This window comes from Delphinapterus leucas, chromosome 4 (assembly GCF_059928025.1).
Source record: "Delphinapterus leucas isolate spDelLeu-1000000601 "Yukka" chromosome 4, BTC_Dleu_Yukka2, whole genome shotgun sequence".
NCBI lineage: Eukaryota > Metazoa > Chordata > Mammalia > Artiodactyla > Monodontidae > Delphinapterus > Delphinapterus leucas.
In genome coordinates, this window is record NC_143132.1 from 48,313,992 (window position 1) to 48,328,372 (window position 14,381).

Consider the following 14,381-nt stretch of genomic DNA (forward strand, 5'->3'; position numbering starts at 1 on the left):
CTGAGAATTTAACAAGCATCACGGACACTTGTAAAAGAATTTTTAAAAATGGTTTGTCAGCAAAAAGGAAATTGAGTCCGAAGAATGGTAAAAGATGCAAGAAATTGTGAGCAAATAAACTGGTTAATGTGTGAATTTAAATGAGCATTGATTATTAAATAATAGTTTTAGGAATGTAGAAACAAGATGGAACAAAAATACTGAGCAATAATTATATGTAAGACAGGAGAGGATGATAGGAATTAAAATACTTTAAAGACTTGGATTCTTTGGGAGGAGGATAGTAATTAACTTAGGTTTTTTAAATTGAAGTATGCTTTTCTAAAATGTAAGAGGGATTATTGAAAGACTAGAAATAGCCAGTAGAGGGAAAAGAAGGAAACAAAGGGCACTTACTTGGTTAACTAGATGGTGAGGAAGGAGGAAAAGAAGCAGAGAAAGCTTGAAAAATAGAAAGTAGCACAAAATACTAACCACAGTACACATAAACAGACTAAACATACAAGTTAAAAGACACTTTTATTGGTTAAACAATTTTGTTACATGCTGATTATAAGAGACATACCAAAAGATTATTATGCAGAGTTGGAAAGTAAAGGGCTAGAAAAGTTTGTATACTAGACAAACTCAAGGCTAGTTTGTAGTATAACAGAGTAGACTCTTAAGTGAAAACTTTATTAGTAATAGTCACTTCATCATGATAAAAAATAATTCTCTGGGAAGATATAATAATTCTGAACACTTACACATCATAGCCTTAGATTTTTCCTCAAGGAAAAATTGACAGAAGAAGGAAAAATTCATAAGAGAGCTTTCAATATGCTTCTCTCTGAAACTGATAGGTTAAGCAGCCTCAAAATTTAAACAGAACAAATACAGACTTGATCTTATACATCTAGCAATCAGGGCAGGATTCAGCTTTTCTTTAGTGCATATGGATATTTATAAAAGCTGACCATGTACTAGGTTTTCTAATGAGTCTCAATAAATATCAGGGAAGGAATATCCTAGAGATCATATTCTCTGGTCTCATTAGGAACTATTTGACAAAAAAGAACCCAAACTCCCATACTTTTGAAGATAAAAATATGCTTTTAAGTAACATATCAAAGAAGAAATCATAATACGAATTAGAAATAATTAGTGATAACTTTTTTTTTTTTTTTTTTGCGGTACGCGGGCCTCACTGCTGTGGCCTCTCCCATTGCGGAGCACAGGCTTCGGACGCACAGGCTCAGTGGCCATGGCTCACGGGCCCAGCCGCTCCGCGGCATGCGGGATCTTCCCGGACCAGGGCATGGACCCGTGTCCCCTGCATCGGCAGGTGGACTCTCAACCACTGCGCCACCAGGGAAGCCCAGTGATGACTTTTATATGACATAGTTTTTAGAGCATGCTAAAGCTAAAAAGAAAAAGGACAAAATAAGTCCAGGTAACTTGGAAGAAAATAATAAAGAGCAGAAATGAACTAGAAGTTGGGGAATTGATAGGATCATCAATTTTGAAAATATACAACTAGCAAACCTCTATTGAGATTACTTAAGAAAAAAGAAGGCACAAGTAAGCGGTTTTAGGAATGAAACGGGGCTTAATTTCAAATACATTGCAATGAGGGAGAATGAACACCATGGAGAACAATAGGGTGTCAGTAAAAACGTGTTAGAAAGGAATTTTCATAGGGCTTGAGCTTGTGTTAGATGATTTTGGATAAGGTTCAAGGAATGGGGCTTTGGTGGGGGTAGTGAATTGAGGCTAAAGCTGTGATTGGTAAAACTGCGACAGTCACGCATAATTAGCCAGGGATGTTTGGTCATTTTTGTGGTTTGGTCAACATTCTTGTTTTTGACTAGTTCTCACATGATATGGACTGGTTTTCTTTTTTGTCTTGAGCTATCACAGTCCCACAGTGATCTTTTCTGATTGTTCATGTTCTTTGTTTTTTAAATTTTGGAAATTTTATTGAGATGTATTTGATGTACTGTCAGTGTTTTCTGAAATTGTTTATGTTCAACAAGAGAACACCACAACCTACCTGTCAGTGCCATGCCAGCTTCTAGCAACACTCAAGCCTGTCCTACAGTACTGGGTCAGTTCTTAGCTGTCAGGAGCTGCTTTTCTTCTTTTCAGCTATTAGAGAAAAACAGTAATACCCAGTAAAAGCCAGCCATTGATACAGGTAGATTATATTGAACTTCCTCATAACTGTATAGGGAGTATGTAAAATACTGGTGGATTGTCTTTTAAAAGCTTATATTGGTGGTTTGATGTTTGAAGCATATTTTACAAAGAATCTCACTGAACCTTTATTTTCAAATAGATTTCATTTTCTAATTTGGTGCCTTAGGAATTTGTATATGTGTATACTGACAATGCATAAAAAACATTTGAGTTTAGTTTAATTTTTCAACTCCTATCTTGAGGTTTGCATTCAGAGCCTTGTGAATTAATAAATTAAAAAATTTTAAATTAACAATCTCAGTGGTGACAGTCTTTGTTGCTGGATGAAGGATTATTTTTTAGTCAGCTGAAAGTCATTTGCACAAAATGGGTAATTAAATGAGGTAATATTGCCTTTGTTTAAAAAAAACAATCATTATTGAATAATCTGACTTTATGTGGCTAATGTGCTGCTTTGGAAGTAACTACTTTGAAGGACAGTGGTGATGTGAATTTATGAATTCTGCATTGTTTTTTTAATAGGTTACTTTTTAGGTCAGTTATTTTAGGTAGCTAATTTTTCTTGTTTTTAGGTCAGAAGTAGGCAAGAATGATAAAAAACCTGCAGTCATATTGTACCTTTAATAAGGTGTTTATTGAGTATTTTAAGGCTATAAAAGAATTGTGTGAAATAAAATGAGCTTTTGAAGGTACATAATTTCTATTAAAAATATATTAAAGCTTTCTGTATTTTTAATTTATTTCACTGTAGTTGAATTCTTTTAATTAACTTATTTTGTTTTGTTTTACCATTATGGGTTGTAAGCCATAGATCTGGCATCAGCAAAGACTAACGAATATTTATTTTTTCCAAAAATTAGTAAGTAGCAATGAAGAATCCTTTCCTTAAAAAGTTATTTGAATGATGTCAATAGGTATCTTGTTTGATTTTGTTTAACTTTTTAAAGAAGTTATTTTGATTTTTCCTTATTGCATATTATTCTACTGATATCTTTATTGAAGAATATTTCCTAATTTTAAGAAAATTAATGCTTTTATTCCAGTTAATGGCCAACCAAGACCCCTTGAATCAAGTCAGGTGAAATATCTTCGTCGAGAACTGATAGAACTTCGAAATAAAGTGAATCGCTTATTGGATAGCTTGGAACCACCTGGAGAACCGGGACCGTCCACCAACATTCCTGAAAATGGTAGACCGTGAAGTCATTTTATTCTGATTTATCCTTTTTATATCTTTTTGAAGATTTTTTTTTCTAACTCTTTCTCAGCAGTAGTAGGATGGCACCTCCATTGTTACCCTTTCTTATTCCTGCATCTGTGCTAATATTCATATCTGTGTTCCCAAACCTGGCCGTTCTTTAAGATTACTGGGAGGTTTTATTATACCAATTCCTGGATCTCATCCCAGACCTCTTGGAGGGCAGGGCCTGGGGATCCCATTGTTAAAGTGCCCTCTGGGTGATTGTTTTACAGCTAGTCTTAGACTCCTGGGTTTATGACATAGGTTGGTTTTCAAACCCCTTTGGCTCTTGAACCCTTTTCAATGTAATAGTTAACTAATGAACCTTAGTAATGGAAATCATTTCATGAATTTTATGTGATATATGAAGTATTAATAGCTTCAAGTAAAAAAGTAATCTTAGATTAGTAGACTCAAATGGTGTATAGTTTACCTTAAGCACAGTGTTCATAATATGCAAAGAAAAATGTATTTTTTTCCATTTTACAGATGACATGTACTATATATTTTTTTAATTGGAGTATAATTGCTTTACAATGGTGTGTTAGTTTCTGCTTTATAACAAAGTGAATCAGTTATACATATACATATGTTCCCATAACTCCTTCCTCTAGCGTCTCCCTCCCTCCCACCCTCCCTATCCCACCCATCCAGGTGGTCACTAAGCACCGAGCTGATCTCCCTGTGCTATGCAGCTGCTTCCCACTAGCTATCTATTTTATGTTTGGTAGTGTATATATGTCCATGCCACTCTCTCACTTTGTCATAGCTTACCCTTCCCCCTCCCCATATCCTCAAGTCCATTCTCTAGTAGGTCTGGGTCTTTATTCCCATCTTACCCCTAGGTTCTTCATGACATTTTTTTTTTTCTTAGATTCCATATATATGTGTTAGCATACGGTATTTGTCTTTCTCTTTCTGACTTACTTCACTCTGTATGACAGACTCTAAGTCCATCCACCTCACTACAAATAACTCGATTTCGTTTCTTTTTATGGCTGAGTAATATTCCATTGTATATATGTGCCACATCTTCTTTATCCATTCCTCCGATGGTGGACACTTAAGTTGTTTCCATCTCCTGGCTATTGTAAATAGAGCTGCAATGAACATTTTGGTAATGACTTTTTGAATTATGGTTTTTTCAGGGTATATGCCCAGTAGTGGGATTGCTGGGTCATATGGTAGTTCTATTTGTAGTTTTTTAAGGAACCTTCATACTGTTCTCCATAGTGGCTGTACCAATTCACATTCCCACCAGCAGTGCAAGAGTGTTCCCTTTTCTCCACACCCTCTCCAGCATTTATTGTTTTTAGATTTTTTGATGATGGCGATTCTGACCGGTGTGAGATGATATCTCATTGTAGTTTTGATTTGCATTTCTCTAATGCTTAATGATGTTGAGCATTCTTTCATGTGTTTGTTGGCAATATGTATATCTTCTTTGGAGAAATGTCTATTTAGGTCTTCTGCCATTTCTGGATTGGGTTGTTTGTTTTTTTGTTATTGAGCTGCATGAACTGCTTGTACATTTTGGAGTTTAATCCTTTGTCAGTTGCTTCATTTGCAAATATTTCTTCCCATTCTGAGGGTTGTCTTTTGGTCTTGTTTATGGTTTCCTTTGCTGTGCAAAAGCTTTGAAGTTTCATTAGGTCCTATATTTTAATTTTTGTTTTTATTTCCATTTCTCTAGGAGGTGGGTCAAAAAGGATCTTGCTGTGATTTATGTCATAGAGTGTTCTGCCTATGGTTTCCTCTAAGAGTTTGATAGTTTCTGGCCTTACATTTAGGTCTTTAATCCGTTTTGAGCTTATTTTTGTGTATGGTGTTAGGGAGTGATCTAATCTCATACTTTTACACGTACCTGTCCAGTTTTCCCAGCACCACTTATTGAAGAGGCTATCCTTTCTCCACTGTACATTCCTGCCTCCTTTATCAAAGATAAGGTGACCATATGTGCATGGGTTTATCTCTGGGCTTTCTGTCCTGTTCCATTGATCTGTCTTTCTGTTTTTGTGCCAGTACCATACTGTCTTGATTACTGTAGCTTTGTAGTATAGTCTGAAGTCAGGGAGCCTGATTCCTCCAGCTCCGTTTTTCGTTCTCAAGATTGCTTTGGCTGTTCAGGGTCTTTTGTGTTTCCATACAAATTGTGAAATTTTTTGTTCTAGTTCTGTGAAAAATGCCAGTGGTATTTTGACTGGGATTGCATTGAATCTGTAGATTGCTTTGGGTAGTAGAGTCATTTTCACAATGTTGATTCTTCCAATCCAAGAACATGGTATATCTCTCCATCTATTTGTATCATCTTTAATTTCTTTCATCAGTGTCCTATAATTTTCTGCATACAGGTCTTTTTTCTCCTTAAGTAGGTTTATTCCTAGATATTTTATTCTTTTTGTTGCAATGGTAAATGGGAGTGTTTTCTTGATTTCACTTTCAGATTTTTCATCATTAGTGTATAGGAATGCCAGAGATTTCTGTGCATTAATTTTGTATCCTGCTACTTTACCAAATTCGTTGATTAGTTCTCGTAGTTTTCTGGTAGCATCTTTAGGATTCTCTATGTATAGTATCATGTCATCTGCAAACAGGGACAGCTTTACTTCTTTTCCGATTTGGATTCCTTTCATTTCTTTTTCTTCTCTGATTGCTGTGGCTAAAACTTCCAAAACTATGTTGAATAAGAATGGTGAGAGTGGGCAACCTTGTCTTGTTCCTGATCTTAGTGGAAATGCTTTCAGTTTTTCACCATTGAGGATGATGTTGGCTGTGGGTTTGTCAAATATGGCCTTTATTATGTTGAGGAAAGTTCCCTCTGTGCCTACTTTCTGCAGGGTTTTTATCAAATAGGTGCTGAATTTGTCGAAAGCTTTCTCTGCATCTATTGAGATGATCATATGGTGTTTCTCCTTCGATTTGTTAATATGGTGTATCACATTAATTGATTTGCATATATTGAAGAATCCTTGCATTCCTGGAATAAAACCCACTTCATCATGGTGTATGATCCTTTTAATGTGCTGTTGGATTCTGTTTGCTAGTATTTTGTTGAGGATTTTTGCATCTATGTTCATCAGTGATATTGGCCTGTAGTTTTCTTTCTTTGTGACATCCTTGTCGGGTTTTGGTATCAGGGTGATGGTGGCCTCATAGAATGAGTTTGGGAGTGTTCCTCCCTCTGCTATGTTTTGGAAGAGTTTGAGAAGGATAGGTGTTAGCTCTTCTCTAAATGTTTGATAGAATTCGCCTGTGAAGCCATCTGGTCCTGGCCTTTTGTTTGTTGGAAGATTTTTAATCACAGTTTCAATTTCAGTGCTTGTAGTTGGTCTGTTCATATTTTCTATTTCTTCCTGATTGAGTTTTGGCAGGATGTGCCTTTGTAAGAATTTGTCCATTTCTTCCAGATTGTCCATTTTATTGGCATAGAGTTGCTTGTAGTAATCTCTCGTGATCTTTTGTATTTCTGCAGTGTCAGTTTTTACTTCTCCTTTTTCATTTCTAATTCTATTGATTTGAGTGTTCCACCCTTTTTTTCTTGATGAGACTGGCTAATGGTTTATCAATTTTGTTTATCTTCTCAAAGAACCAGCTTTTAGTTTTATTGATATTTGCTATCGTTTCCTTCATTTCTTTTTCATTTATTTCTGATCTGATCTTTATGATTTCTTTCCTTCTGCTAAGTTAGGGGTTTTTTTTTTCTTCTTTCTCTAATTGGTTTAGGTGCAAAGTTAGGTTGTTTATTCGAGATGTTTCCTGTTTCTTAAGGTAGGATTGTATTGCTATAAACTTCCCTCTTAGAGCTGCTTTTGCTGCATTCCATAGGTTTTGGGTCATCGTGTCTCCATTGTCATTTGTTTCTAGGTATTTTTTCATTTCCTCTTTGATTTCTTTAGTGATCACTTCGTTATTAAGTAGTGTATTGTTTAGCCTCCATGTGTTTGTAGTTTTTACGGATCTTTTCCTGTAATTGATATCTAGTCTCATAGCGTTGTGGTCGGAAAAGATACTTGATACAATTTCAATTTTCTTAAATTTACCAAGGCTTGATTTGTGACCCAAGATATGATCTGTCCTGGAGAATGTTCCATGAGCACTTGAGAAAAATGTGTATTCTGTTGTTTTTGGGTGGAATGTCTTATAAATATCAATTAAGTCCATCTTGTTTAATGTGTCATTTAAAGCTTGTGTTTCCGTATGTATTTTCATTTTGTATGATCTGTCCATTGGTCAAAGTGGGGTGTTAAAGTCCCCTACTATGATTGTGTTACTGTCGATTTCCCCTTTTATGGCTATTAGTATTTGCTGTATGTATTGAGGTGCTCCTATTTTGGGTGCATAGATATTTACAATTGTTATATCTTCTTGGATTGATCCCTTGATCATTATGTAGTGTCCTTCTTTGTCTCTTGTAATAGTCTTTATTTTAAAGTCTATTTTGTCTGATATGAGAATTGCTACTCCAGCTTTCTTTTGGTTTCCATTTGCATGGAATATCTTTTTCCATCCCCTTACTTTCAGTCTGTATGTGTCTTTAGGTCTGAAGTGGGTCTCTTGTAGACAGCATATATATGGGTCTTGTTTTTGTTTCCATTCAGCCAATCTGTGTCTTTTGGTGGGAGCATTTAATCCATTTACATTTAAGGTAATTATCGATATGTATGTTTCTATTCCCATTTTCTTAATTGTTTTGGGTTTGTTATTGTAGGTCTTTTCCTTCTCTTGTGTTTCTTGCCTAGAGAAGTTCCTTTAGCATTTGTTGTAAAACTGGTTTGGTGGTGCTGAACTCTCTCAGCTTATGCTTGTCTGTAAAGGTTTTAATTTCTCCATCAAATCTGAATGAGATCCTTGCTGGGTAGAGTAATCTTGGTTGTAGGTTTTTCTCCTTCATCACTTTAAGTATGTCCTGCCAGTCCATTCTGGCTTGCAGAGTTTCTGCTGAAAGATCAGCTGTTAACCTTATGGGAATTCCCTTGTGTGTTACTTGTTGTTTTTCCCTTGCTGCTTTTAATATGTTTTCTTTGTATTTAACTTTTGACAGTTTGATTCATATGTGTCTTGGCATGTTTCTCCTTGGATTTATCCTATATGGGACTCTCTGTGCTTCCTGGACTTGATTAAATATTTCCTTTCCCATATTAGGGACGTTTTCAACTATAATCTCTTCAGATATTTTCTCAGTTCCTTTATCTTTCTCTTCTTGTTCTGGAATCCCTATAATTCGAATGTTGGTGCGTTTAATGTTTTCCCAGAGTTCTCTGAGACTGTCCTCAGTTCTTTTGATTCTTTTTTCTTTATTCTGCTCTGCAGTAGTTATTTCCACTATTTTATCTTCCAGGTCACTTATCGATTCTTCTGCCTCAGTTTTTGTGCTACTGACCCCATCTAGAGTATTTTTAATTTCATTTATTGTGTTGTTCATCATTGCTTGTTTCATCTTTAGTTCTTCTTGGTCCGTGTTAAATGTTTCTTGCATTTTCTCTATTCTATTTCCAAGATTCTGGATCATCTTAACTATCATTATTCTGAATTCTTTTTCAGGTAGACTGCCTATTACCTCTTCATTTGTTAGGTCTGGTGGGTTTTTATCTTGTTCCTTCATCTGCTGTGTGTTTTTCTGTCTTCTCATTTTGCTTATCTTACTGTGTTTGGGGTCTGGTTTTTTTTTTTTTTTTTTTGCGGTACGGGGGCTTGTCACAGTTGTGGCCTCTCCAGCTGCGGAGCACAGGCTCCAGACGCACAGGCTCAGCGGCCATGGCTCACAGGCCCAGCCGCTCTGCGGCATGTGGGATCTTCCCGGACAGGGGCACGAACCTGTGTCCCCTGCATCGGCAGGCTGACTCTCAACCACTGCGCTACCAGGGAAGCCCTGGGGTCTCCTCTTTGCAGGCTGCAGGTTTGTAGTTCCCGTTGTCTTTGGTGTCTGTCCCCAGTGGCTAATGTTGGTTCAGTGGGTTGTGTAGGCTTCCTGGTGGAGGGGACTGGTGCCTGTGTTTTGGTGGATGAGGCTGGATCTTGTCTTTCTGGTGGGCAGGTCCACGTCTGGTGGTGTGTTTTGGGGTGTCTGTGGCCTTATTATGATTTTAGGCAGCCTCTCTGCTAATGGGTGGGGTTGTGTTCCTGTCTTGCTAGTTGTGTGGCATAGGTTGTCCAGCACTGTAGCTTGCTGGTCGTTGAGTGAAGATGGGTGCTGGTGTTGAGATGGATATCTCTGGGAGATTTTCACCATTTGATATTATGTGGAGCTGGGAGGTCTCTTGCAGACCAGTGTCCTGAAGTTGTCTCTCCCACCTCAGAGGCACAGCACTGACTCCTGGCTGCAGCACCAAGAGCCTTTCATCCACATGGCTCAGAATAAAAGGGAGAAAAAGTAGAAAGAAAGGAAGAAAGAAAGAGGATAAAATAAAATAAAGTAAGATAAAATAGTTATTAAAATAGAAAATAATTAGAAGAAAAAAATTTTTTAAAAAGAAGATAACAAAAATAACGGACAGATAGAACCCTAGGACATATGGTGAAAGCAAAGCTATACAGACAAAATCTCACACAGAAGCATACACATAGACACTCACAAAAAGAGGAAAAGGGGAAAGATAATAAATCTTGCTCCCAAAGTCCCCACCTCAATTTGGGATGATTTGTTGTCTATTCATGTATTCCAGAGATGCAGGGTACATCAAGTTGATTGTGGAGCTTTAATCCGCTGCTTCTGAGGCTGCTGGGAGAGATTTCCCTTTCTCTTCTTTGTTCTCACAGCTCCCAGGGGCTCAGCTTTGGATTTGGCCCCGCCTCTGAGTGTAGGTCACGGGAGGGCGTCTGTTGTTCACTCAGACAGGGCGGGGTTAAAGGAGCAGCTGACTCGGGGGCTCAGGCTCACTGAAGCAGCGGGTAGGGAGGGGTGCAGATGCGGGGCAAGCCTGCGGCGGCAGACGTTGGCGGGACATTGCACCAGCCTGAGGCTCGCCGTGCGTTCTCCCAGGGAAGTTGTCCCTGGATCCCGGGACCCTGGCAGTGGCGGGCTGCACAGGCTCTCCGGAAGGGAGGTGTGGTTAGTGACCTGTGCTCGCACACAGGCTTCTTGGTGGCGGCAGCAGCAGCCTTAGCGTCTCATGCTCGTCCCTGGGGTCCGCGCTGTTAGCCGCGGCTCGCTCGCGTCTCTGGAACTCCTTTAAGCAGCGCTTTTAATCCCCTCTCCTCGCGTACCAGGAAGCAAGAGGGAAGAAAAAGTCTCTTTCCTCTTCGGCAGGTCCAGACTTTTCCCGGTCTCCCTCCCGGCTAGCTGTGGTGCACTAACCCCCTGCAGGCTGTGGTCACACCGGCAACACCAGTCCTCTCCCTGCACTCCGACCGAAGCCCGAGCCTCAGCTCCCAGCCCCGCCCACCCCGGGCGGTGGGCAGACAAGCCTCTCAGGCTGGTGAGTGCCGGTCGGCACCGATCCTCTGTGCGGGAATCTCTCCACTTTGCCTTCCGCACCCCTGTTGCTGTGCTCTTCTCTGTGGCCCTGAAGCTTCTCCCCCCCCTCCGCCCCCCGCAGTCTCCGCCCGCGAAGGGGCTTCCTAGAGTGTGGAAACGTTTCCTCCTTCACAGCTCCCTCCCACTGGTGCAGGTCCGGTCCCTATTCTTTTGTCTCTGTTTTTTCTTTTTTTCTTTTGCCCTACCCAGGTACGTGGGGAGTTTCTTGCCTTTTGGGAGGTCTGAGGTCTTCTGCCCGCGTTCAGTAGGTGTTCTTATATGTACTATTTACATTAAGTTAAAGCAAGGTTTATTGACAAAGTTGGAACTGAATATAGTTTGGGGACCAAATATATTATATAATATAGACTGAAATACAAGTGTGGCTTGAAAGTAGATTGTAAAAGAGTTGCTTTCCTCGACTTTTAATATTAGATATTGCACTTTAAAAATAAACTTATTTTTTTAATAATTTTTGTGTTTGCATATAAGTTTCACATGCTTAAAACTGTCCATGTTGTGAAATAGTAGTATTTTATAGACTCTGGATGACTGGCTGTAAGGGGCTTAATAGAAGATAGTTTTGTGGAAAAGCGGTATTGTATAATCCCTTGCAGCCTTTAGATTCTGAGATACTCTCTTTTTGGCCCCATTTAAATTGTGGAGTTTTGTTTGATTTAGTTAAAGATGCATCATCCGTCATTTCCCTCTTCCTCCAGCCATGTGGAATTGTGTTAGTGGTAGATGGCTTGATAAATATTTGGTGATTGATTAGTAATTTCTAGTTTCACTTCCAGATTTCAGAACATACTAAAGAGATGTGCTGAAATACTACAGTGAGATCCTTCTGGCCTCTTTATGGTGAAACCTTTTACATTTCAGGTCAAAGCAAATGGCATTTTTGCATCCTATCTCTCCAAACAAATATCTTTAAACAAAAATCTCCAATTTTAGGTCAAGGATCTGAAGAAAACTTTTGACCATTTTCCCAGAAGAAATCATAGATGCTGATACAACTACATTTGCATATAACTTGAAGGAGTTAAAGCATCTGTAGAATATTATGAAACTTCGATCAGAATTCAACAAGTAGAGCCAGTACTGTGCAGAAACCTACAGTAGCCTATATTCTGCTCTAAGGAATAGATTTATAAGCTTTTTGGTTTTGGTGAAACAACCTTTCTCTTCACTTATTTCTCTCCACATACTGCTTTTCTTTATTAGTTTATTTCCAAGTGTTCATATGTTTTATTGTTAATATCTCACCTATGTTAATGTAAAAGATATTAAAAATTGGTTTCTTCTCTGCATCTTGGAAATCATATCATGTATTGTTTCTTTATATGGCCATCCTTCTAGTCATTGTGTCCTATCTGAGTTACTTAATGAACTGAATAGTACATTCTATGCTTTTTTCTTTAATTAAATTAATTAATCAATTTTCATACAGCAGGTTCTTATTAGTTATCTATTTTATACATATTAGTGTATATATGTCAATCCCAATCTCCCAATTCCTCCCACACCACCTCTTTCCCCCCTGGTATATGTACATTTGTTCTCTATGTCTGTGCTTCTATTTCTGCTTTGCAAATAAGGTCATGTATACCATTTCTCTAGGTTCCACATATATGCATTAATATACGATATTTGTTTTTCTGTTTCTGACTTACTTCACTCTGTATGACAGTCTCTAGGTCCAGGGACGTCTCTACAAATGACCCAGTTTCATTCCTTTTTATGGCTGAGTAATATTCCATTGTATATACATACCACATCTTCTTTATCCATTCGTCTGTTGATGGGCATTTAGGTTGCTTCCATGAGCTGGCTATTATAAATAGTGCTGCAGTGAACATTGGGGTGCATGTGTCTTTTTGAATTATGGTTTTCTCTGGGTATATGCCCAGTAGTGGGATTGCTGGGTCATACGGTAGTTTTATTTTTAGGTTTTTAAGGAACCTCCATACTGTTCTCAATAGTGGCTGTATCAAATTACATTCCCACCAACAGTGCAAGAGCGTTCCCTTTATTCCACACCCTCTCTAGCATTTGTTGTTTGTAGATTTTCTGATGATGCCATTTCTGACTGGTGTGAGGTGATACCTCATTGTAGTTTTTTTTTTTTTTTTTTTTTTTTAGCTGTGTTGGGTCTTTGTTTCTGCGTGAGGGCTTTCTCTAGTTGTGGCGAGCGGGGGCCACTTAATCGCGGTGTGTGGGCCTCTCACTGTCCTGGCCTCTCTTGTTGCGGAGCACAAGCTCCAGATGCGCAGGCTTAGTAGTTGTGGCTCACGGGCCTAGATGCTCCGCCGCATGTGGGATCTTCCCAAACCAGGGCTTGAACCCGTGTCCCCTGCATTGGCAGGCGCATTCTTAACCACTGCGCCACCAGGGAAGCCCCCTCATTGTAGTTTTGATTCGCATTTCTGTAATAATGAGTGATGTTGAGCAGCCTTTCATGCACCTCTTGGCCATCTGTATGTCTTCTTTGGAGAAATGTCTATTTAGGTCTTCTGCCCATTTTTGGATTGGGTTGTTTGTTGTTTTAATATTGATCTGCATATTCTGTTTATATATTTTGGAGATTAATCCTTTGTCCGTTGATTCATTTGCAAATATTTTCTCCCATTCTGAGGGTTGTCTTTTCACTTGTTTGTAGTTTCCTTTGCTGTGCAAAAGCTTTTAAGCTTCATTAGGTCCCATTTGTTTATTTTTGTTTTTATTTCCATTACTCTAGGAGGTGGGTCATAAAACATCTTGCTGTGATTTATGTCAAAGAGTGTTCTTCCTATGTTTTCCTCTAAGAGTTTTATAGCATCCAGTCTTACATTTAGGTCTTCAATCCATTTTAAGTTTATTTTTGTGTATGGCATTAGGGAATGTCCTAATTTCATTCTTTTACATGTAGCCATCCAGTTTTCCCAGCACCACTTATTGAAGAGACTCTCTTTTCTCCATTATATATCCTTGCTCCCTTTGTCATAGATAAGTTGACCATAGGTGTGTGGGTTTATCTTTGGGCTTTCTGTCCTGTTCCATTGATCTATATTTCTGTTTTGGTGCCAGTACCATATTGTCTTGAGTACTGTAGCTTTGTAGTATAGTCTGAAATTAGGGAGTCTGATTCTTCCACCTCCATTTTTTTCCCTCAAGATTGCTCTGGCTGTTTTGAGTCTGTTGTATCTCCATACAAATTTTAAGATTTTCTTGTTCTAGTTCTGTAAAAACTGCCATTGGTAATTTGATAGAGATTGCATTGAATCTGTAGATTGCTTTGGGTAGTAGAGTCATTTTCACAATATTTATTCTTCCAATCCAGGAACATGGTGTACCTCTCCATATGTTTGTGTCACCCTTGATTTCTTTCATCTGTGTCTTATAGTTTTCTGAGGACAGGTCTTTTACCTCCTTAGGTAGGTTTATTCCTAGGTATTTTATCCTTTTTGTTGCAGTGGTGAATGGGATTGTTTCCTTAATTTCTCTTTCTGATCTTTTGGTGTTAGTGTACAG

General features: G+C 38.4%; 1 protein-coding gene across 5 annotated transcripts in view; it reads left to right on the plus strand.

Annotated features, from left to right (window-relative positions):
- TFG (trafficking from ER to golgi regulator) overlaps nucleotides 1-14,381 on the plus strand; it is a 44,930-nt gene that overhangs the window by 11,444 nt on the left and 19,105 nt on the right. For all 5 annotated transcript variants that reach the window (XM_089910455.1, XM_022590334.3, XM_022590485.3 and 2 more), the window contains exon 4: nucleotides 3,222-3,368. In XM_089910455.1, coding sequence (XP_089766581.1) covers nucleotides 3,222-3,368 — 147 coding nt within the window. The remainder of the gene's footprint in view (nucleotides 1-3,221; nucleotides 3,369-14,381) is intronic.